The following is a 25,662-nucleotide window of genomic DNA, read 5'->3' as shown; positions in this document are numbered from 1 at the left end:
CCATGGGAACGTCATCCAAGGACAAATTCATCTTTTTTCTCTTCCCTGTATCGAGAATAATGATTTATTTTGGTTCTTATATTTCCCTGATATGTTTCACCCTTTCTCTCTTTCGTCTTTATTTCCTTTTTTTCCATAAGATCTTCTGGGCTCCATTGAGAGAGATTTTCGTCCCTGTATTTCTCAACTGCTGGCTAGCCAAAGGTGCCCTGGAGAACATGATCGTAAGTGTTTTTAATAATGTGTTCTTTATACTGTACAAACAAACTGTAATGCATAAAAGAGCACACACACACACAGAACATGTTTGTTTGTTTTTTACCCATTGAGGGTTTTGAAGGTACATCAACCGTCTCATGGCAGCCATATTGGAACCCCTCAGAGTACGCTGATGGTTGAGTTGGTTTATACAATTTAGCTCACTGAAGAGAATGCAATTGAGCTAACACTGTGCACCAGTCAATGTATTTTTTATGAGCTAGTGTTATTAGCTATATTAGTTTATTTAATATTGTTAGCATGGTTACTTTCACAAGTTAGCCTGCTGGCTAATTAGTTGACTATCAAAGCTAACACAAGCATTTTCTCAGGTTAACAGAGCTGACTCTTGTTGTTAGAAGAGATAAAGCAGGGTTGAGACAGATGACCTTTTTCACAATTCAACTTGTGCTTGTAGTTTAAAATAGAACAGGTTTACATCCATATTACAGCTTTGTTCCCAGGTATGTGTCTTGTATGGATGGTTGCATAGAGCGCTAGATATGACCAGAGACGCTCTATAACAAAAGATTGACACATTACAAGCGGCGCCAATGGTATGAAATGGAACCATACTGTTTCCTATGTGGGCATGGTCTAATGCAGGGGTGACCGAAAGGTCGATCGCAAGTGTTGTGCGGGTAGATCGCGCACCGTAAAAAAACAAAACATATATGTTCCCCCAACGGAACCCCGCGCCCCCAGAAATTCACCACTGTTTCGCTCCCGCACACACACCTAAAGTCAGACAGACCCCCCCCCCTTTCGCAGCATTATCTTTAAATACAGGTAGATCACTTGGACCTGGTCATTTCAAAAGTAGCTCATAAGCCCAAAAAGCGTGGGCACCCCTGGTCTAATGTCTTCAATTTAATTTAGCTAACATTAAATATGTACACAGCTAACAAACATATTTAGCTTTTTCAATATTAGTTAGCTAGGACGGTCACAAACGTTACTTGACGTTGACACAGTTTGACTAATGTTAACGCTCTGTGTTGCCAGATCTCGTGAGATTGTGTTGGTGAGATGGAAAATCTGACATATTGGTCTGGAACAAAGTTAATTTCCTCCTGATTCATCCGTCTCAAAAATGCTGTTTAGAAGATATATCGCTTGTGAAAAATGGGTCCAATTTTTACTTTGGTGACTATGAGGCGAAGAATCGGTCATAATCTGCTCACATTCACTTTCCTTATGAAGTTAATTGACTCAGGACCTGCTGCTAGTCTCCTAAATAGTCATGGCTGTGGCAAAAACCACGTGATACAGAAACAGGAAGCTGACTCTCACTCATTCTGTTGATCTTCATTATGCTTGCAGCTGCAGCTGCTTGGGGTTAGTGATGCAACCGCTAAGTGTGCAATTACTTAATATACTGTAGTCCTATACTGTTCATGCAAATGATCAATTACATTTATTGGGAGACCACAGCACATTAAAAAGATCCAACAACAGGGCAAGCCAAAGCCAAAAGAGGGGCATGTGCAGGAACAACAACCAGACAAACACTGCAATGCAGCATAGAAGGATTAACAATGCCTGGTGCACATAATTCTGTTATTGGTGTATCAATATTGTCCAGGATTAACCATAGGGGCAAAGTGACTGCTACATGGATTACAAAGCAATTAGATTATATCCAACTGGTGTAGTGTGTCGTCTCGCTGTGATTCAGACGAGACCATGACAGAGAAAGAGCCTCATGCCAAAGCGGTAGTTGGGCAGATGGTAGAATCTGAAGCCAAGCAAACCAGCACACTGAGAGAAAGCAGGGACAGTTTGGAAAGGCGGTGAAGGGAGGCGGTGGCAGGCAGAACATGCTAACAAGGAGCAACTGAAAATGATTTGTGAGCGCTTACATTTGAAGACAGAGTAAGAAACAAACACATAATGGTATGAAAAGGGAGGACAGTGGAGTTAAATGTATGGCAGATTTTTTATGGTGTTAATTTGTATCCAGACCATCGTCAAGGTCAAGGCAAAGTTAATAAATATAAAGACAATAACTGACATTTTCTAGCCTTGTCTGACTTGATGCAGTTTTTAGAGAATGATGTAATTGGTGAGCCGGAATGAAAAGTGTATTTCAATTCACACTCATTGGTATGGATATAGTAATAAAAAACCTCTTAAATCTAGTCACCTCTTTTCCTTTGTCCAGAATGACTTCCATCGTGCCATCCAGAGGACCCACTCTGCCATGTTCAACCAGGTGTTCATCCTCATCTGCACCTTACTGTGTCTCGTTTTCACCGGGTGAGTGAACCTCTTTTCCTGTTATTATCATACACGCATCTCTGACCATCGAGGCGCTTCTGGCCTTGTTTACTGACCCTCACTGCAAAATCTGCTTCCTCAGCTGTGCAACACAAAGCTCTAGCTCAGTTGATGGTGTGTATGTCTACTCGTAATAGTAATAGCAGACATACTGCTTGCATTCTGGCAAGATACAGTTTGACTAAAAGACACCATGAAAAAGCAACAAAATGTAAAGAGCAGGAGTTAGGGACTGTTACAGGGTTTCTGCAGGTTTCAACAAGTTTTAACCACTTTTTAACAGCACATAGAATTACATTTAATTACCCACTTGTATTTGAGGTCATATAGAGAGATGAAGGAAAATGCCTGTGAATGAAAATAAGTCCTACAATAACTTTAAATACATGAATTTATTGAGTCTAAGTCCAGCGAAGGAAACCTTTGTTTCGATTGTGATTCCATTCTCCCGCTGATCAAAAAATGAATACATTTCGACAAGCCTGTTGATTATTTGCAGCTAACACAACAGTAGAGCATTAATTTTATGATCTATAAAACAATATTTAAGACAATTCTAAACCTTTTTAGGCCAACATTTCAGACAATTAAATATAAGACTTTTTAAGGACCCCGAGAAACCCTGTGTTACTGGAAAACACAAATCATAAATATAAAACTATTTGGAAAATGTAAATAAATGTTATCTTGAAATTTGAAACATTTTGTGACCAAAAATAGTGATGAGAGGCAGGGAAAACGTGTGCAAAAACACTAACAACAAGAACTAACAACAAGAAAACACAGCAGGAAAAAGTGTTAAATTGAAGGAAAAACACAGATGGCTATTCTTATTCACCCATCCTTCTACATTTCTGATGTCTCATTGATCTCCACTTCTATAACGCCAATCTATTTTAATCAAAGCTGTCCCTTCATCTGACCTTTAGCTCTTTAACAGCCTCCCTAGGCCAGCACCCACTCCACTCTGTCCACTAAGACATCTTCACTCCCCATCCTTCTCAGGATTTCATTAAATCTCCATCTTATCAATGTAATAGTGTCACTTTAAATGACACACTGATCAGAAGCTTAAGCTGTATTTACTCTGCTTCCCTTTGCTCTTGGGCAAATTGAGTTCGATATCCAGTCCACCAGGTTCAAATACATGACCATAGTAAGGTTACACATCTTAATAATCTTTACCCGTAGGAGACATGTCTGATGTAGCACCATCCAGTATAATTCCTCATCTTTCTGCAGAGCTTGTGGGATCCAGCATCTAGAGAGAGCCGGGAAGCACCTGACCCTGTTTGACTCGTTCTATTTCTGCATCGTCACTTTCTCCACTGTGGGCTACGGGGATGTCACGCCACAAATCTGGCCTTCGCAGCTGCTGGTGGTCATTCTCATCTGTGTTGCCCTGGTGGTGCTCCCATTGCAGGTAACGACGGTGCAAGGTAAACTAACCTCAGGTTTGTATTCCCAAAGTGCAGTGAGGGGGTCCACATTTTTGTGTTAGGCCCTGTCTTATCATCAGGATTGTTTGAGATGTTCTGCATCTACTGTAGGGATGACCTTCCTCGGGCTATCATCAAATATTAAATGACGATTTCTTGCAGCTATCACAGGAAATAAAACATTTAACAAAGTGCTTACGTCTCTGGCATATTTTGCTGCAGAGGAAGTCTCTGCAAATCTTACTCAAAATTCAGGCCAAATAATGCTGGCTCACTCTTACTGCATGATCAATCCACTTATTTGTCTACGCTGTGTTTTTAAAGATCACAAACATGTCCATCACTTAAAATGCTAACTGTCCCTGCAGAGCAAAGTGAGTGAGAAATATTGTAGGAACGAACTCCTGCTGCTGGCAAACCATTGCATCTGCAGTTTTCTGACAGCAAATCTATCTCTCTTTTATTATTAACATCATCCGTTTGACATCTCGTTGATGTTGTTATCATTGTGTCAGTTTGAAGAACTAGCATACCTGTGGATGGAGAGCCAGAAGTTAGGAGGGAACTACAGCCGCCACCGGGCGCAGACAGAGAAGCATGTGGTCTTGTGTGTCAGCTCGCTGAAAATTGACCTGCTGATGGATTTCCTCAACGAGTTCTACGCTCATCCCAGACTACAGGTACCATAACAAAACAAAACAAGTCAAGTATATAGACAGTATATAATGATTACCCCTCAAGGCTGCTTTTTGCAACAGAGAAATTGTTATATGATACTTTTGATGTATTAACTTTGTTCCATATTAAGTCAATTTTATTTATATAAACCAAAATCACAAATATGCGTCAAGGGGCTTTACAATCTGTACACCCTCCAGAAAAGGACAAAAAAAACCTTTAATGGTGATAAAATGTAAGAAACAGCAGAAGAGGACGGAATAAATGTCAGGCCCCCGAAGGCAAATCTGTGATTTGTGATATTGGACCATATAAAAAATATAAATGTAGTTAATGCAAGATAGATGCATTAAGGGGATCTCCCACAATTATTGCTGCTTCTTTATAGCGTTCCAGCTTTAAAAAGGGTTACACAAATATAGATACACTGTACATACAATATCAAATACATTATCATTCAAATAAATACGTTTATATCCCTTGTTTTGCAGGACTACTATGTGGTGATCCTGTGTCCAACGGAGATAGACATTCAAGTTCGTCGTATCCTCCAAATCCCTCTGTGGTCGCAGAGGGTCATCTACCTACAAGGATCTGCCCTGAAAGACCAGGACCTGATGAGGGCCAAGTGAGTGAAAGTGTGGGAGGCATGCTTACATTTAGACAAACACACTGTGATCTCAACTTTTAATCTTATTTATAAAACTTTATATATGCACCAAATATGTATCTGAACTTACTTAGAGGATTATCAGGCTACGTGAAACCTGGCCCTGTGTTAATGTCTAGTAAAGTCACTCATTGAGCGTGCATGTCATGTCCTTGAAAGGTTTGACTTTAAGTCAAGCACATAATCTATACTTTAGTCATTTTAACTTGTGGATAAGAATCTCTAAATAACTTTAAATGGAAATGTAAAGTTTAAATCCTTCACTGGCAAATCAGTGTCCTTGAAGTGTGTGCAGAGGATGAGGGATTTAAACAGGTCCACTTGGCTGCCCTGTGCCTGCACATTAGTGTAATAGGATTTCACTCTACACTGATCATCTGCTCACATCAAAGGCCACATACAATAGGCAGCAATATACTGTGATGGATCCCATTGGAATATGTTTGACCCGTTAATTTTTGCCTTTGTCCCTACTAAATATTGCACCACCATTCATGGGTTTTACTGTCGCTTCAGGGGATGTTGCTGCTCGCTGGCAGAGGTTTTGCAGTTTATGATGTGATGCCAGCAGATAATAGTGTCTAATCAAAATCATAAATCTGTCCCTGAGCCTATACCCTTTTTCCAAGAGCCCCTCGTCAATGTGCAAAATTGTTCAGGTGATTAGATTCTATGGCAATTTCATGCACTATGTAATCGATAAAGTCACCCTAGCCAGGTAAACCTCATAGACACATCAGCCCTGCTATGCTGAAAGGTGTTGTTGTTATCTTTTCATATTGCAGTTCTCTTCAAGTTCACAGAACATGTGAGTTTTCTGCGCGTCGTGTGTCGCTGGCACTGCGCTCTAATGTCGCACAACTGCAAATTGTTTTCATGCTAGAACGCAGCATTTAACCTTTCCAGCCATCGTCACAGGACATTAGCACTCGTGGCTTTTCTTTAAACACATTTTACATACATTACATTTTTTACGTTTGGTTGAACGTGTTCCTCACAGTCGCCAACCTGTGAACCTGCCTGTCTGTGTTTCCTTCTGTTCGTCTCTCTGTCTACGCTCAGGATGGACGATGCTGAGGCCTGCTTCATCCTCAGCAGCAGGAACGAGGTCGACCGCACTGCTGCTGTGAGTCTCATCAACATCCACAACTTTCGTTTCCAGTACTCTCACGATAACAATAATTTGAACGCAGTAATTTCCCTTCACACTTTACTTCCTTTATAAATTAGATATTGAGATGATGTCGTGATTCTATTGGATTTGCCGTTGAAAAGCACACAGACAAGTCGCTGAGGCAAACTTTATGGTCCATAAAATTCAGATTGCATTTACAAATGAGTCACTGGCTGAGTGAAACACAGCTATTTCTTCTCCCACAGGATCACCAGACTATTTTGAGGGCTTGGGCTGCGAAAGATTTTGCTCCAAATTGCCCTCTCTACGTCCAAATTCTCAAACCAGAAAATAAATTCCATGTCAAGTTTGCAGGTAAGTACGAGACGACTAGCTACACTCAGAAATAGTTATTTGCACAAACAATTCTGAAAAAAAGTCTGCCATACTTTATTGTTGCAATTTGTCCATTTCAATCAGATCATGTTGTATGTGAAGAGGAGTTTAAGTATGCCATGCTGGCGCTGAACTGCGTGTGTCCCGCCACGTCTACCTTAGTCACCCTGCTGGTCCACACCTCCAGAGGACAGTGAGTACACGCAACTATTTTACAATAACTGCAATTAACATAGCATTTATGGTTTGACAGTGATAGTCACGTATGTCCTTCTTATTTTATTTTAAACAATGTATTCATTGGTTTTCAGTTTGCAAATTGTACAGTAAATACCAGTTACATAAAACACAGCAAACATTTTTCACCCTGTTTTCTTTCCCTTTACTACTGCATGCCCTTTTTATTACTGTGTGAGTTATCGTGTTGGTCCTGCACCTTTCTTGCCAAAGTCATAAACCTGTATTATTGCACAAGTGCTATTGTAAGAAAGAGCTCTGACAGCCAAAGTAATCACATGGGTTGAATTGTGTCCTCTCTGGAAGGTCATAGGAGGGAAATACACTTTTGTGGCAAGAGTTAGATGAGAAGCTCGATGCAACTCTAATATCTGTCCATTAGATATGAAGCAATGGTTAGCTTAGCTTAGCATGTGGACTGGAAAGGAGAGAGCTAGCTCTGTTAAAAGATAACAACATTTTCTTACAAACAGGTTTTCGAACAAATTAAACAAACAAGACACTTCGTGGTAAAGCTTTAGAGATGCTGATAGGCAGATGTTGTTACCTCATGACAGAGCCAGGCTGTTTCCAGTTGTTATGCTAAGCTAAGCTAACCATTTCCTGGCTCCAGCTTCCTGTGTACGGGACAGACATGAGAGTATTATCAATGCTTTCAACCAATTGTGGCAATAAAGGGTTAAAAAATGATCTCCTAGTACTCATTATTACTTAAAATTCCTTTAAATTTGAGTTCACAGCAGTCTTGAAATGTCAGCTAAGCTATCTAGAGATAACTTTTCTTGTCTTGATATGTTATAAATGGCAGTGAGAGAGCAGGACATCCTCCTACTTTCTTCATTGTGTCTCAGCCTCACATTACTTTTACAGAACTGATGTTGTGCTCAACCTCCAAGAAAGGTTTTTATTAAGTAAAATTGTAATCTTTCTAACCTGGAGTGCTCTGCTATTGTTTATTATCCCTTTGAGTATTTATTCATGTGGACAGATTCAATCCCACTAGATGATTAATACACAGAAAGATGACTGAAACTCCTGCAGCAGAGTTTTTACAGTTATACAGACTGTACCTGGTTTGTGTCTCTGCAGAGCTTATTACCGTCCCGTCAGCCACTGCAGAAACACTTTACCCAGGTTCTTGTTGAACAATACATCTGGCTGTGTTTAGCATATTCTGTGCAAGGTGACCACTATATCTTCACTGCTGCAGATCCATTTAAATTTCCATTACAGGAATGTGCACTGGCTTGGGGCTGTGAAGGTGACAGCAATGGGAATAGACTTATTTTTAGCTTGTGTTAATTTAAACATTATGACATTGATTAAAGGAAAATGAAGGATATGAATTCCTTCAATAAAATGACTTCGTAGGGTCGTGAAAGGTCAGGTAGATTTATCAGTCTATGGGGGACATGGGAGCTGTTGAGTTGAAAATAAAGTCAGAAAGGTTTAAAGGTGCATTATTTTGTGTGGCAGTCCCTCATTCTTTGGTGCTTGTTGTCATTTCCCTTTTTTACAACTTTTTAGCTGAATGTCACAATTTCCCTGAATTGATTGGAGGGTTATTCAGATCACTTGTTGCACCTCCTAATTAGAAAATAAGAGCAGGTGTATTTCCCCTCTTGGCCAATCAGGGTGTAACATCGGCCCTTTCTTTAAGAGAGGTGGTCATTCTGATCCTTCCTCGACTTAACGCACGCCTCATTTCAGCAGATAGTGTCAGCCAGGAACTCTGGTCTTTAAGCCCTTTTGAGATTTCTTTGCTGTCTTAACGCTTCTGATTGAGGGTGATTTTAAACATTCTGAAACCTAGCTGGAGTGAATATTAAAAATCACCTTTCACTAGGAACCTGCATCAGAGCAGATGTTAGTGCTAATACCTACAAGAGTTTATGCTTGGCTAACCATAACCTAATGCCTGCAGACATTTCCTTATTATCAAAGAAGCATTTAATATTGTACAGGTGTTTGTTTATAATTAAAGAGGCATTTTATTATAATAGAAGATGCATTTTTCATTATTATTTCTTCTTCTTCTTCTTCTTCTTCTTCTTCTTCTTCTTCTTCTTCTTCTTCTTCTTCTTCTTCTAAAAGAACATTTTATTTTTATTGATTACTTTTGAGTCATGTTATATTCTCACATTGAACTCAAGCAAAATGTATATATTTGTTGTCCTTTAATCAAGGCTCCTGTGTGCCAACAGTCCCTCAGTCCACAGTAGAAGTCAGAAACTTCATGTTACTGTCACTTCTGTAGTATCTATTGTGATCATGCTGTTTTAGGGAGGGTCAGTTGTCACCGGAGCAGTGGCAGAGGGTGTATGGACGCTGCTCTGGAAACGAGGTCTACCACATCCGCTTGTGTGACAGCAAGTTTTTTGGGGAATATGATGGAAAGAGCTTCACCTACGCCTCCTTCCACGCCCACAAGAAGTTAGTAAAAACCTGCACTAGCTTAATCTCTGACACACTGCAATGAGATTTTAAACTTCACATACCCCTCTTACCCCCCCAGGTATGGTGTGTGTTTGATCGGAGTGAAGAGGGAGGACAACAAGAGCATCCTCCTGAACCCCGGCCCCCGCCACATCATGGCTGCCCCAGACACCTGCTACTACATCAACATCACCAAGGAGGAGAACTCGGCCTTCATATTTAAACAGGAGGAGAAGCACAACAAGGGCATGCCCGTCACCGGCCTCTACGACGCCCCCTCCAGGCTGCCTGTGCACAGCATCATCGCCAGCATGGGTGAGACTCAAGAGCCAGAGGCAGAAAAATAATGTTTAGAAGTCGGTAAAGAAAGGAAGATTGTAGTGGTACGAGCATAAAGATTCAGGTTGCAGACAGTTTTACATTCGTTTGTTTGAAAGGGTTTCCGTGTACGAAGAGAAAATGGATGCTTTTGTCGTTTATCGACTCTAAACTGCACTCGCACTGAACATTTCTGAGTGGTGGCTGCCTTGGTGATGCTGTATGCTTCCGCTGACTGTTATGCATGACTTTTTTTCATACATGCGTTTTTACTTTCTTGGCTGACATTATTGTGTTGTGCTTTTTCTTTGACCTGTGAAAGTTGATCAGGCCACTGCATATGGTAAGTCTGTGCATGACGCATCACTTTTTCACACTCATGTACTAGTCTTGTAATTTAAGGAGTATGTTCACTGTACGAGACACAGTGATATTTCATCATTGTTTAACTAACACTTATGAATTCTTTAGTGTATAAAAAAATAAAAATGTACACAACAGATGATATATGTGTTACATCATATTACATAGAGCCAATATGGTGTGTTTTATGGGACATATTTATTGACAAACACAATGTCAATACTGTTTGCATGCCGTTTGTTGTAGCTCCAGAGTACAATTACATGATCCAGAAAGCAATACATTTTCTCCTCAAGGTCAAACTAGACGAAGGTGATAGTGTTGTAAAGATGCAGAACAAGCTAAACCTTATTAACTTAGCATAAGAGTGTTCACCAAGACATTCATGCTCAAACACTCACTGTTGACCTTTCAACACATAACAGTAAAAGTGTTGCCCGTGCTTTTTCTAAATGGCCGTATAGTTAGCCGCTCACACAATAACCCTGTGTTATTTTCAGGCACAGTAGCCATAGATCTCCAGAACCCCGACCCTCCGGAGGAAAGCGGCAAGCTCACCTTGCCGACGGAGAACGGCTCCGGAAGCCGCCGGCCGAGCATCGCGCCCGTCTTAGAGATCGCCGACTCCTCCGCCATCCTGCCCTGCGACCTCCTCAGCGACCAATCAGAGGATGAGACCAACCAGTCAGACGAGGAGGGCTCTGTCGGGTCAGAGTAAGTGTTATTGAACTGTCAAGTATTTCTGGTCTGCAGTTAAAAAGTGAAATGTCCTCATAGTGCAGACGTCTCGTGCTCTATCGCTTGATTGATGCCACCTGCCCTCCTCCTCTTCTTCATGTCTCAGTGGTCGTAGGACGAGAGATTGATGGGTTTGGAACTGGTGTGTAATCCCGTGTGTCATGATGCTGTAAAGTGCGGAGACGGCGGTGATGAATGTCATGACATAGATCCTCACCCCTCAATGCTCATTGTTATCAGCCGCCATGATAGCATTTCAGCAAGTCAGAGGAATCGGCAGCTTTGTTCTTCGCTTCTCTCTGTAGGTGGTTTCTTTAGGCGGAGATGAGTATAGGACAGATGGGGTGTCTCTGTGCCTCACAGTCTGTAACATAAGCCCAGTAATTGTTATTGAGTGTCATACAGTTGAACACAGCACAGTCCTCTTAATATCTGAGCCTCTATTACTGCGCCCCATCACTCGTTAGTTGTTTTTATTCCTTTAAGAAATGTCAAACTCAGAAGTTGGGCAGACAGAGGCAGGAAACACACCGAGCCGCTCAAGGTCCCACAGTGCTACCGTGTGGTGATCAGGTTGTAGGTGCATCTCATAAACAAAGTCGCAATATCTTTTATTGGCAAACTAGAGGGCACCGTGAAACTGATGTACGGTAATTGCAGCTGGCACATTACAAATCAGGGGAGACAGAAAAAAACCGAGAACTAAACTGACTACACAAACATTGTAATTGTTGATGTGATTGGTATTGAGCCGGAATGAGACCTTCAGTCTTATTAACTTTAGTCATTTGAGCAAAACTGCTGCAGAATCTAATAAACAGCAGAGATGAAAAGCAGAAATGTTGGTGTTTTGGCAGTCATGGTGATATTTAGAAGGAGAGCATAATGATGAACGTAATGAAGAGGGATTCAGTTATACTCCCTTTATACCATCATGTCAAGTGCACATTGCTGTGTGTTGAACAGAATGTTTCTAAGTAACTGTGGAGAGGAAGGAAACTGATGGCAACATTACTGGTGGATATCTGATCCACATAATACGTCAGTTAAAACGTTTACTCCAGTTCATTGACACTACTTCATTACAATGAGAAGCTGGCAAGAACAAATGAGTTGACATTTCTTGTAGAACTTTGTGAATCAATTGCTGCTAAAATATTATCTGAATGTGCTGGCAAACACGTTACTGCAGAACAAGGCATTTCCACTTTTCAGTTAAACTTCTCTTGTCATCATTGATACACTGCCATTTGGATTATGCATGTTCAGCTGGGTACAGTGGTTCAACAAACTGCAGGTGATGCGAAACAATATTATTCGGTGTTAATGAAATCCATCCACTCAAACTGTTGGCAGTGATGAATTCAGAAGGGTAGGACTGCTGCCAGTTCAGCTCTGAACAGAAACACAGAAGCTTCTTAATGGATATGTGCCTCAATATTTGTCTCCTCAGACAACAATGATCAATACTCAGCATGACTATAATACCAGGGCCAGTGTGCGTTCATGTAAAGTGCCTGGAGGGAATATTGGGAAGGTTTTTCTTTACACATCAAGTCTTTAAATATGAGAGAAGCTTTTATAAGTCAGATTAGGGTTTTCTTTGGAGCAGGATAACAGATATACTGTGAAACGTGCAATAATATTGTTATTGTAGCTGTTTTTGTTTTGTGTTGTTGTTGTGGAAGTTATTTTGTATTCCTAAATAGTGATGTGTTTTATTTTTTTTGTGATTTCAGGATTGTTTCAGTTTTTTAATCAATCAATAAATCAGTCATTGTTGTTAAAGTCTGAGAGGACTTTTTTCTTTTTTCCGTCAGTTTTGTGAAGGGCTACCCTCCCAATTCGCCCTACATCGGCAGCTCTCCGACTCTGTGCCACCTCCTGCCACAGAAAGCTCCATTCTGCTGCCTTCGCCTCGACAAGGTGAATTCACACGCAGGAAAAGACCGAAGCGGCTCAAAATGAAACCATAAAAACATGCATTCACTTTTATTTCACAATCTTTTTAATAGAAAATGATATGTGATGAGTCAGAGCAACTGAAGAGCAACTAAAGCCTGACCTGACTTCCTGTTTGATTGTCTGTCTCCAGGGCTGCATGCATAGCAGCTTTGAGGATGCCAAAGCATACGGCTTCAAGAACAAGCTGATTATAGTGTCTGCAGAGACGGCGGGAAACGGTCTCTACAACTTCATTGTCCCTCTGCGCGCTTACTATCGACCCAGAAAGGAGCTCAACCCCATAGTGCTGCTGCTGGACTACCCGTAAGACTTTTAACCGTCCTCTATGTTGCGTTTTAAACACAACTGTACATTAATGATGATAAAGGTTCAGTGGTAGTAGAACTTATTTTTTTAGTTTAGTTCTTTATTTCAATCATTTTGAGTTTGACATACAGTAGATAATAATCATCTGCTAAAGTGCCATAATTCCTGCAGTAGAAGTGTATATGGTAACATAGCCTCAAGATTTAGAAAAATAATATTTTTACATTATTAATAAAATACTTTTTTCATGCAGAAAACTGAATTTGAAGATCAAAAAAAGTAAAGAAAGGGGTGTGTGTGTGTGTGTGTGTGTGTTATTTGCATTTAGGCTTAAAATAGTTTTTATTTTCTTAAATGTACCAGTGGCTTCTATGTTTGCAAAGAAAGAAATAGATTTTGCATTATTCAGAAACGACAGTTCTCTCTGCATAAGAAAACATATGTGTGTGTTAGGATATGTATACGTGTGTGTGTATGTGTTGCAATGATCCACACCTTTTTCCGCTCTACATCACCGTGACTTTCATTAACTTCGGCCAGATCTCTACGGTCACTAAGACCGATGAGCTGCACAGACGGAGAACCAAGAAAGCTCTGGCTAAGGGACACTCTCAGGGGTTTCCATAGCAACCTGTTACATCCTCCCATTGAATTTAAGGATTAAACATATACTTCCCCCCCTATTGTTGCCTGATAAACCATCAAATAACGCAGTTCAAACAGCATCTACAATCTACTGATCTACAAGCAGGAGATTACAGCCACAGTGTTGTCGTCTGTCTCTGCGGTGTTGCAGAGACGATTACTGCGTGAGTCTCAATCACCATGTTTCCTGTTTCCCGCAGGCCAGACAACCACTTCTTAGAAGCCATTTGCTGCTTTCCAATGGTTTACTTCATGGCTGGCACCATCGATAAGTATGTTTGGATTATAAAAACCTGCTCGCTTGATTAGCTCACTTAGTGATCATGTTTATCTCAGTGGTAGTTTTACCATTTATATTACAGCTACCAGCAGTATTTCATACTTGCATGCATCATGAATAAAAATGCAATTTAATTCTTAGTGGGTGTTCGCAATCACCAAACTAAGCCTCAGGGTCTGATTTAAAGGAAAGATACACCATAAAACACCAGTAAAGGCAAAACTACCATTGCTGATGTACTTTTTTTTATTCCAAGATCCATAATATTGAATTTCTTATTCCCACATTTAGCTGTTCAAATGTATACAATATCAGGTCATGCTAAAATATTCACAGCTGCACAGGAGTTTGATTGTGAGGGTATAACAGAAAGAACCGCTGCTTCCTGGACTCAAAATGTGCAGTTATGTTAATAAATCAGACGACATGAAACATAAATGCCATTACAAACCACAGAGATACCAGATGAATGCTCTCAGTGCTCAGCTGGATTAGGTTGTGCCAGCTGTTTGTACATCGATCATTAAGTTTCCTAAATTCTAGGTGACTAGTTTCAAACTAATGATTTACTAAACTGGGTTGCATCTTTTAAATCTTAAGGCCCTGTCACACATATCCGTATGACAGAAACGTATGCCGGTGCATACGAAATATCGGCAACAGGTTGATATAAATTAAGGGTAAATTGTGATTGTTCGAAGGACGCAGACGATACGCTGAACACGCCAGACATACACAGTTCCGTATGGCAGAAACATGCCGGCGTATATGAAAATTTGTCCAAAAACGTCCAACTTTTCCACAGCAGTGTTGTAGCTGACGTATACATAACAAATTATTATACGCATGTCAAACATTGATAGTGCCATCTGGTTCACGTCATGCTGATGCTGGAGAACGGCTAAAATGCTGAACGCTAGCTGTACTGTAGAAACACGTTTAATAAGTTACTCTGTCATCAGGCATAATCTTAACATAGGGTAGGAATAGGTTATCCACTCGTTATCAATACATTGGCTGTAGGATTCACCGTCAGCCGACGTAGCCTATATCTAACGTTCCTCTAATGTAGTCATGTAGGTAGTCACGTACGTATTTACGTACTATATTTACGTAAGTAAGTATTCACGTACTGTATTTACATAGGTAAATATTAAACTACGTATTCCGTATTCACGTATGTCTAACGTAACGTCTGCATATCTTATGAAGCACACGTCGGGTACATCCGGTAATTTTGAACATGCTCAAAACATCAGCGTTCAACAACGCACCCCAGCGTAACACAGGGAGCTCTTAACGAATACTACTTATACCTTACCTTATATCAACGTAAACCAGCGTGTTGCCCATATTTTGTATACGCCATATTTTTGTATATCTTATGCATTCGTTGGGCATTCGTCTGATACATTTTGTATTAGTAAGTGATGCGCTATCAATAGGTTAGACATGCGTATCTGTATATGTTCACTTTTCACATCCGATCCGATGAAAAGTTAGACGTATTTGGACTCTGACAAATATTCGTATGCCCCGGCATACGTTTCTGTCATACGGATATGTGTGACAGGGCCTTTAAGAGAGCTTACTTAGTAAAGACTTCAGTATTGTGTAATTTAATAGCAATCTGCTTTGTAAACGGGAAGTCACCGCAGCCTCACAAAGTTATAATATAGCTGCCAAAAATGACAGTTTTAGGGAGGAAATTATATATTAAACTAAACTGTCGGTCTTTTCTAAATATTTACCATGAATGCAGACGCAATCATACCTGCATTTACATAGTTGGTAGTTGTAGTAACAGTTTAGAATAAGTGGTAAATGTCCTATTGTGCTAACATAACCAGTACCATTTGGTAATTTAGTGAGTTTACCATTTTAAGATATTGTGTTATTTTGTTGAAATTTAATTTAAAATCTTATTGAATAGTATTTTTATCAAGTGTCATATTAGCTATTTCACTCACATCAGTGAACACTTTATGTCGTTATAACTGAACACTTTATGTCGTTATAACTGAACACGTTATGTCGTTATAGCTGAACACTTTATGTCGTTATAACTGAACACGTTATGTCGTTATAGCTGAACACTTTATGTCGTTATAGCTGAACACTTTATGTCGTTATAGCTGAACACTTTATGTCGTTATAACTGAACACTTTATGTCGTTATAACTGAACACGTTATGTCGTTATAGCTGAACACTTAATGTTGTTATAGCTGAACACTTTATGTCGTTATAGCTGAACACTTTATGTTGTTATAGCTGAACACTTTATGTCGTTATAACTGAACACTTTATGTCGTTATAACTGAACACGTTATGTCGTTATAACTGAACACTTTATGTCGTTATAACTGAACACGTTATGTCGTTATAGCTGAACACTTTATGTCGTTATAGCTGAACACTTTATGTCGTTATAGCTGAACACTTTATGTCGTTATAGCTGAACACTTTATGTCGTTATAGCTGAACACTTTATGTCGTTATAGCTGAACACTTGATGTTGTTATAGCTGAACACTTTATGTCGTTATAACTGAACACTTTATGTTGTTATAACTGAACACTTTATGTTGTTATAGCTGAACACTATGTCGTTATAACTGAACACTTTATGTCGTTATAACTGAACACTTTATGTCGTTATAGCTGAACACTTTATGTCGTTATAGCTGAACACTTAATGTTGTTATAGCTGAACACTTTATGTCGTTATAGCTGAACACTTAATGTTGTTATAGCTGAACACTTTATGTCGTTATAGCTGAACACTTTATGTCGTTATAACTGAACACTATGTCGTTATAGCTGAACACTTAATTTCGTTATAGCTGAACACTTTATGTCGTTATAGCTGAACACTTGATGTCGTTATAGCTGAACACTTTATGTCGTTATAACTGAACACTTTATGTTGTTATAACTGAACACTTTATGTTGTTATAGCTGAACACTATGTCGTTATAACTGAACACTTTATGTCGTTATAACTGAACACTTTATGTCGTTATAACTGAACACTTTATGTCGTTATAACTGAACACTTTATGTTGTTATAGCTGAACACTATGTCGTTATAACTGAACACTTTATGTCGTTATAACTGAACACTATGTCGTTATAACTGAACACTTTATGTCGTTATAACTGGGCTTAACTCATGCAACTTGCTCCCAAGTAATTCTAGGTGTAAGTGTGTACACAAGAATAATTAATAGAATACGTTGAACATTACAGACTGATGTTACTGTCCATGGGGAGATATTTCCTGACATGTCATGCTGTAGTAAAAACTATTTTTGTGAATGGACCAGTCTGGACAATCTGCTCCAGTGTGGTATAATCTACGCCGACAACTTGGTGGTAGTGGACAAGGAGAGCACCATGAGCGCTGAGGAGGACTACATGGCCGACGCCAAGACCATCGTCAACGTCCAGACTATGTCGTTATAGCTGAACACTTTATGTCGTTATAACTGAACACTTTATGTCGTTATAACTGAACACTTTATGTCGTTATAACTGAACACGTTATGTCGTTATAGCTGAACACTTTATGTCGTTATAGCTGAACACTTTATGTCGTTATAACTGAACACTTTATGTCGTTATAACTGAACACTTAATGTTGTTATAGCTGAACACTTAATGTTGTTATAGCTGAACACTTTATGTCGTTATAGCTGAACACTTAATGTTGTTATAGCTGAACACTTTATGTCGTTATAACTGAACACGTTATGTCGTTATAGCTGAACACTTTATGTCGTTATAACTGAACACTTTATGTCGTTATAGCTGAACACTTAATGTCGTTATAGCTGAACACTTAATGTTGTTATAGCTGAACACTTTATGTCGTTATAGCTGAACACTTAATGTTGTTATAGCTGAACACTTTATGTCGTTATAGCTGAACACTTTATGTCGTTATAGCTGAACACTTTATGTCGTTATAGCTGAACACTATGTCGTTATAGCTGAACACTTAATGTCGTTATAGCTGAACACTATGTCGTTATAGCTGAACACTTAATGTCGTTATAGCTGAACACTTTATGTCGTTATAGCTGAACACTTTATGTCGTTATAGCTGAACACTTTATGTCGTTATAACTGAACACTTTATGTCGTTATAACTGAACACTTTATGTTGTTATAGCTGAACACTATGTCGTTATAACTGAACACTTTATGTCGTTATAACTGAACACTTTATGTTGTTATAGCTGAACACTATGTCGTTATAACTGAACACTTTATGTCGTTATAACTGAACACTATGTCGTTATAACTGAACACTTTATGTCGTTATAACTGAACACTATGTCGTTATAACTGAACACTTTATGTCGTTATAACTGGGCTTAACTCATGCAACTTGCTCCCAAGTAATTCTAGGTGTAAGTGTGTACACAAGAATAATTAATAGAATACGTTGAACATTACAGACTGATGTTACTGTCCATGGGGAGATATTTCCTGACATGTCATGCTGTAGTAAAAACTATTTTTGTGAATGGACCAGTCTGGACAATCTGCTCCAGTGTGGTATAATCTACGCCGACAACTTGGTGGTAGTGGACAAGGAGAGCACCATGAGCGCTGAGGAGGACTACATGGCCGACGCCAAGACCATCGTCAACGTCCAGACTATGTCGTTATAGCTGAACACTTTATGTCGTTATAACTGAACACTTTATGTCGTTATAACTGAACACTTTATGTCGTTATAACTGAACACGTTATGTCATTATAGCTGAACACTTTATGTCGTTATAGCTGAACACTTTATGTCGTTATAACTGAACACTTTATGTCGTTATAACTGAACACTTAATGTTGTTATAGCTGAACACTTAATGTTGTTATAGCTGAACACTTTATGTCGTTATAGCTGAACACTTAATGTTGTTATAGCTGAACACTTTATGTCGTTATAACTGAACACGTTATGTCGTTATAGCTGAACACTTTATGTCGTTATAACTGAACACTTTATGTCGTTATAGCTGAACACTTAATGTCGTTATAGCTGAACACTTAATGTTGTTATAGCTGAACACTTTATGTCGTTATAGCTGAACACTTAATGTTGTTATAGCTGAACACTTTATGTCGTTATAGCTGAACACTTTATGTCGTTATAGCTGAACACTTTATGTCGTTATAGCTGAACACTATGTCGTTATAGCTGAACACTTAATGTCGTTATAGCTGAACACTATGTCGTTATAGCTGAACACTTAATGTCGTTATAGCTGAACACTTTATGTCGTTATAGCTGAACACTTTATGTCGTTATAGCTGAACACTTTATGTCGTTATAACTGAACACTTTATGTCGTTATAACTGAACACTTTATGTTGTTATAGCTGAACACTATGTCGTTATAACTGAACACTTTATGTCGTTATAACTGAACACTTTATGTTGTTATAGCTGAACACTATGTCGTTATAACTGAACACTTTATGTCGTTATAACTGAACACTATGTCGTTATAACTGAACACTTTATGTCGTTATAACTGAACACTATGTCGTTATAACTGAACACTTTATGTCGTTATAACTGGGCTTAACTCATGCAACTTGCTCCCAAGTAATTCTAGGTGTAAGTGTGTACACAAGAATAATTAATAGAATACGTTGAACATTACAGACTGATGTTACTGTCCATGGGGAGATATTTCCTGACATGTCATGCTGTAGTAAAAACTATTTTTGTGAATGGACCAGTCTGGACAATCTGCTCCAGTGTGGTATAATCTACGCCGACAACATGGTGGTAGTGGACAAGGAGAGCACCATGAGCGCTGAGGAGGACTACATGGCCGACGCCAAGACCATCGTCAACGTCCAGACTATGTCGTTATAGCTGAACACTTTATGTCGTTATAACTGAACACTTTATGTCGTTATAACTGAACACTTTATGTCGTTATAACTGAACACTTTATGTCATTATAACTGAACACTTTATGTCGTTATAACTGAACACGTTATGTCGTTATAACTGAACACTTTATGTCGTTATAACTGAACACGTTATGTCGTTATAGCTGAACACTTTATGTTGTTATAGCTGAACACTTTATGTCATTATAGCTGAACACTTAATGTTGTTATAGCTGAACACTTTATGTCGTTATAACTGAACACGTTATGTCGTTATAGCTGAACACTTTATGTCGTTATAACTGAACACTTTATGTCGTTATAGCTGAACACTTAATGTCGTTATAGCTGAACACTTTATGTCGTTATAGCTGAACACTTTATGTCGTTATAGCTGAACACTTTATATCGTTATAGCCGAACACGTTATGTCGTTATAGCTGAACACTTTATGTCGTTATAGCTGAACACTTTATGTCGTTATAGCTGAACACTTTATGTCGTTATAGCTGAACACTTTATGTCGTTATAGCTGAACACTTTATGTCGTTATAGCTGAACACTTGATGTTGTTATAGCTGAACACTTTATGTCGTTATAACTGAACACTTTATGTTGTTATAACTGAACACTTTATGTTGTTATAGCTGAACACTATGTCGTTATAACTGAACACTTTATGTCGTTATAACTGAACACTTTATGTCGTTATAGCTGAACACTTTATGTCGTTATAGCTGAACACTTAATGTTGTTATAGCTGAACACTTTATGTCGTTATAGCTGAACACTTAATGTTGTTATAGCTGAACACTTTATGTCGTTATAGCTGAACACTTTATGTCGTTATAACTGAACACTATGTCGTTATAGCTGAACACTTAATTTCGTTATAGCTGAACACTTTATGTCGTTATAGCTGAACACTTGATGTCGTTATAGCTGAACACTTTATGTCGTTATAACTGAACACTTTATGTTGTTATAACTGAACACTTTATGTTGTTATAGCTGAACACTATGTCGTTATAACTGAACACTTTATGTCGTTATAACTGAACACTTTATGTCGTTATAACTGAACACTTTATGTCGTTATAACTGAACACTTTATGTTGTTATAGCTGAACACTATGTCGTTATAACTGAACACTTTATGTCGTTATAACTGAACACTATGTCGTTATAACTGAACACTTTATGTCGTTATAACTGGGCTTAACTCATGCAACTTGCTCCCAAGTAATTCTAGGTGTAAGTGTGTACACAAGAATAATTAATAGAATACGTTGAACATTACAGACTGATGTTACTGTCCATGGGGAGATATTTCCTGACATGTCATGCTGTAGTAAAAACTATTTTTGTGAATGGACCAGTCTGGACAATCTGCTCCAGTGTGGTATAATCTACGCCGACAACTTGGTGGTAGTGGACAAGGAGAGCACCATGAGCGCTGAGGAGGACTACATGGCCGACGCCAAGACCATCGTCAACGTCCAGACTATGTCGTTATAGCTGAACACTTTATGTCGTTATAACTGAACACTTTATGTCGTTATAACTGAACACTTTATGTCGTTATAACTGAACACGTTATGTCGTTATAGCTGAACACTTTATGTCGTTATAGCTGAACACTTTATGTCGTTATAACTGAACACTTTATGTCGTTATAACTGAACACTTAATGTTGTTATAGCTGAACACTTAATGTTGTTATAGCTGAACACTTTATGTCGTTATAGCTGAACACTTAATGTTGTTATAGCTGAACACTTTATGTCGTTATAACTGAACACGTTATGTCGTTATAGCTGAACACTTTATGTCGTTATAACTGAACACTTTATGTCGTTATAGCTGAACACTTAATGTCGTTATAGCTGAACACTTAATGTTGTTATAGCTGAACACTTTATGTCGTTATAGCTGAACACTTAATGTTGTTATAGCTGAACACTTTATGTCGTTATAGCTGAACACTTTATGTCGTTATAGCTGAACACTTTATGTCGTTATAGCTGAACACTATGTCGTTATAGCTGAACACTTAATGTCGTTATAGCTGAACACTATGTCGTTATAGCTGAACACTTAATGTCGTTATAGCTGAACACTTTATGTCGTTATAGCTGAACACTTTATGTCGTTATAGCTGAACACTTTATGTCGTTATAACTGAACACTTTATGTCGTTATAACTGAACACTTTATGTTGTTATAGCTGAACACTATGTCGTTATAACTGAACACTTTATGTCGTTATAACTGAACACTTTATGTTGTTATAGCTGAACACTATGTCGTTATAACTGAACACTTTATGTCGTTATAACTGAACACTATGTCGTTATAACTGAACACTTTATGTCGTTATAACTGAACACTATGTCGTTATAACTGAACACTTTATGTCGTTATAACTGGGCTTAACTCATGCAACTTGCTCCCAAGTAATTCTAGGTGTAAGTGTGTACACAAGAATAATTAATAGAATACGTTGAACATTACAGACTGATGTTACTGTCCATGGGGAGATATTTCCTGACATGTCATGCTGTAGTAAAAACTATTTTTGTGAATGGACCAGTCTGGACAATCTGCTCCAGTGTGGTATAATCTACGCCGACAACTTGGTGGTAGTGGACAAGGAGAGCACCATGAGCGCTGAGGAGGACTACATGGCCGACGCCAAGACCATCGTCAACGTCCAGACTATGTCGTTATAGCTGAACACTTTATGTCGTTATAACTGAACACTTTATGTCGTTATAACTGAACACTTTATGTCGTTATAACTGAACACGTTATGTCATTATAGCTGAACACTTTATGTCGTTATAGCTGAACACTTTATGTCGTTATAACTGAACACTTTATGTCGTTATAACTGAACACTTAATGTTGTTATAGCTGAACACTTAATGTTGTTATAGCTGAACACTTTATGTCGTTATAGCTGAACACTTAATGTTGTTATAGCTGAACACTTTATGTCGTTATAACTGAACACGTTATGTCGTTATAGCTGAACACTTTATGTCGTTATAACTGAACACTTTATGTCGTTATAGCTGAACACTTAATGTCGTTATAGCTGAACACTTAATGTTGTTATAGCTGAACACTTTATGTCGTTATAGCTGAACACTTAATGTTGTTATAGCTGAACACTTTATGTCGTTATAGCTGAACACTTTATGTCGTTATAGCTGAACACTTTATGTCGTTATAGCTGAACACTATGTCGTTATAGCTGAACACTTAATGTCGTTATAGCTGAACACTATGTCGTTATAGCTGAACACTTAATGTCGTTATAGCTGAACACTTTATGTCGTTATAGCTGAACACTTTATGTCGTTATAGCTGAACACTTTATGTCGTTATAACTGAACACTTTATGTCGTTATAACTGAACACTTTATGTTGTTATAGCTGAACACTATGTCGTTATAACTGAACACTTTATGTCGTTATAACTGAACACTTTATGTTGTTATAGCTGAACACTATGTCGTTATAACTGAACACTTTATGTCGTTATAACTGAACACTATGTCGTTATAACTGAACACTTTATGTCGTTATAACTGAACACTATGTCGTTATAACTGAACACTTTATGTCGTTATAACTGGGCTTAACTCATGCAACTTGCTCCCAAGTAATTCTAGGTGTAAGTGTGTACACAAGAATAATTAATAGAATACGTTGAACATTACAGACTGATGTTACTGTCCATGGGGAGATATTTCCTGACATGTCATGCTGTAGTAAAAACTATTTTTGTGAATGGACCAGTCTGGACAATCTGCTCCAGTGTGGTATAATCTACGCCGACAACATGGTGGTAGTGGACAAGGAGAGCACCATGAGCGCTGAGGAGGACTACATGGCCGACGCCAAGACCATCGTCAACGTCCAGACTATGTCGTTATAGCTGAACACTTTATGTCGTTATAACTGAACACTTTATGTCGTTATAACTGAACACTTTATGTCGTTATAACTGAACACTTTATGTCATTATAACTGAACACTTTATGTCGTTATAACTGAACACGTTATGTCGTTATAACTGAACACTTTATGTCGTTATAACTGAACACGTTATGTCGTTATAGCTGAACACTTTATGTTGTTATAGCTGAACACTTTATGTCATTATAGCTGAACACTTAATGTTGTTATAGCTGAACACTTTATGTCGTTATAACTGAACACGTTATGTCGTTATAGCTGAACACTTTATGTCGTTATAACTGAACACTTTATGTCGTTATAGCTGAACACTTAATGTCGTTATAGCTGAACACTTTATGTCGTTATAGCTGAACACTTTATGTCGTTATAGCTGAACACTTTATATCGTTATAGCCGAACACTTTATGTCGTTATAGCTGAACACTTTATGTCGTTATAGCTGAACACTTTATGTCGTTATAGCTGAACACTTTATGTCGTTATAGCTGAACACTTTATATCGTTATAGCTGAACACTTTATGTCGTTATAGCTGAACACTTTATGTCGTTATAGCTGAACACTTTATGTCGTTATAGCTGAACACTTTATGTCGTTATAGCTGAACACTTTATATTGTTATAGCTGAACACTTTATATCGTTATAGCTGAACACTTAATGTCGTTATAGCTGAACACTTTATGTCGTTATAGCTGAACACTATGTCGTTATAACTGAACACTTTATGTCGTTATAACTGAACACTTTATGTCGTTATAGTTGAACACTTTATGTCGTTATAACTGAACACTTTATGTCGTTATAACTGAACACTTTTTGTCGTTCTAGCTGAACACTTTATGTCGTTATAACTGAACACTTTATGTTGTTATAACTGAACACGTTATGTCATTATAACTGAACACGTTATGTCGTTATAGCTGAACACTTTATGTCGTTATAACTGAACACTTTATGTCGTTATAACTGAACACTTTATGTTGTTATAGCTGAACACTATGTCGTTATAACTGAACACTTTATGTCGTTATAACTGAACACTTTATGTCGTTATAACTGAACACTTTATGTCGTTATAACTGAACACTTTATGTTGTTATAGCTGAACACTATGTCGTTATAACTGAACACTTTATGTCGTTATAACTGAACACTATGTCGTTATAACTGAACACTTTATGTCGTTATAACTGGGCTTAACTCATGCAACTTGCTCCCAAGTAATTCTAGGTGTAAGTGTGTACACAAGAATAATTAATAGAATACATTGAACATTACAGACTGATGTTGCTGTCCATGGGGAGATATTTCCTGACATGTCATGCTGTAGTAAAAACTATTTTTGTGAATGGACCAGTCTGGACAATCTGCTCCAGTGTGGTATAATCTACGCCGACAACTTGGTGGTAGTGGACAAGGAGAGCACCATGAGCGCTGAGGAGGACTACATGGCCGACGCCAAGACCATCGTCAACGTCCAGACTATGTTCAGGTAACAGAGAAGTAGAAACACACAGTTTGTAATTTGTGTCAGACTCCACTTGATTAACTTCCTCTCAGTAAGACTCTGGGGAGTAAATGCTTGTTTTTGTTCATCTCACAAACAAATTACCGTTGGCAAAAAGTACTCTTTTA

The 25,662-nt window shown here is 38.4% G+C and overlaps 1 protein-coding gene across 1 annotated transcript in view; it reads left to right on the top strand.

Moving 5' to 3' along the window:
• kcnt1b (potassium sodium-activated channel subfamily T member 1b) overlaps positions 1 to 25,662 on the top strand; it is a 62,751-nt gene that overhangs the window by 23,323 nt on the left and 13,766 nt on the right. The window contains exons 9-23 of the mRNA XM_029439128.1: positions 141 to 224; positions 2,423 to 2,517; positions 3,781 to 3,961; positions 4,493 to 4,657; positions 5,147 to 5,283; positions 6,388 to 6,451; positions 6,706 to 6,814; positions 6,920 to 7,028; positions 9,356 to 9,505; positions 9,588 to 9,823; positions 10,690 to 10,903; positions 12,748 to 12,853; positions 13,023 to 13,195; positions 14,044 to 14,115; positions 25,385 to 25,519. Coding sequence (XP_029294988.1) covers positions 141 to 224; positions 2,423 to 2,517; positions 3,781 to 3,961; positions 4,493 to 4,657; positions 5,147 to 5,283; positions 6,388 to 6,451; positions 6,706 to 6,814; positions 6,920 to 7,028; positions 9,356 to 9,505; positions 9,588 to 9,823; positions 10,690 to 10,903; positions 12,748 to 12,853; positions 13,023 to 13,195; positions 14,044 to 14,115; positions 25,385 to 25,519 — 2,030 coding nt within the window. The remainder of the gene's footprint in view (positions 1 to 140; positions 225 to 2,422; positions 2,518 to 3,780; positions 3,962 to 4,492; positions 4,658 to 5,146; positions 5,284 to 6,387; positions 6,452 to 6,705; positions 6,815 to 6,919; positions 7,029 to 9,355; positions 9,506 to 9,587; positions 9,824 to 10,689; positions 10,904 to 12,747; positions 12,854 to 13,022; positions 13,196 to 14,043; positions 14,116 to 25,384; positions 25,520 to 25,662) is intronic.

This window comes from Cottoperca gobio, chromosome 9 (assembly GCF_900634415.1).
Source record: "Cottoperca gobio chromosome 9, fCotGob3.1, whole genome shotgun sequence".
Classification (NCBI taxonomy): Eukaryota; Metazoa; Chordata; class Actinopteri; order Perciformes; family Bovichtidae; genus Cottoperca; species Cottoperca gobio.
The sequence above is the reverse complement of the archived record's forward strand: the minus strand, read 5'-3'. Positions and strand labels throughout refer to the sequence as shown.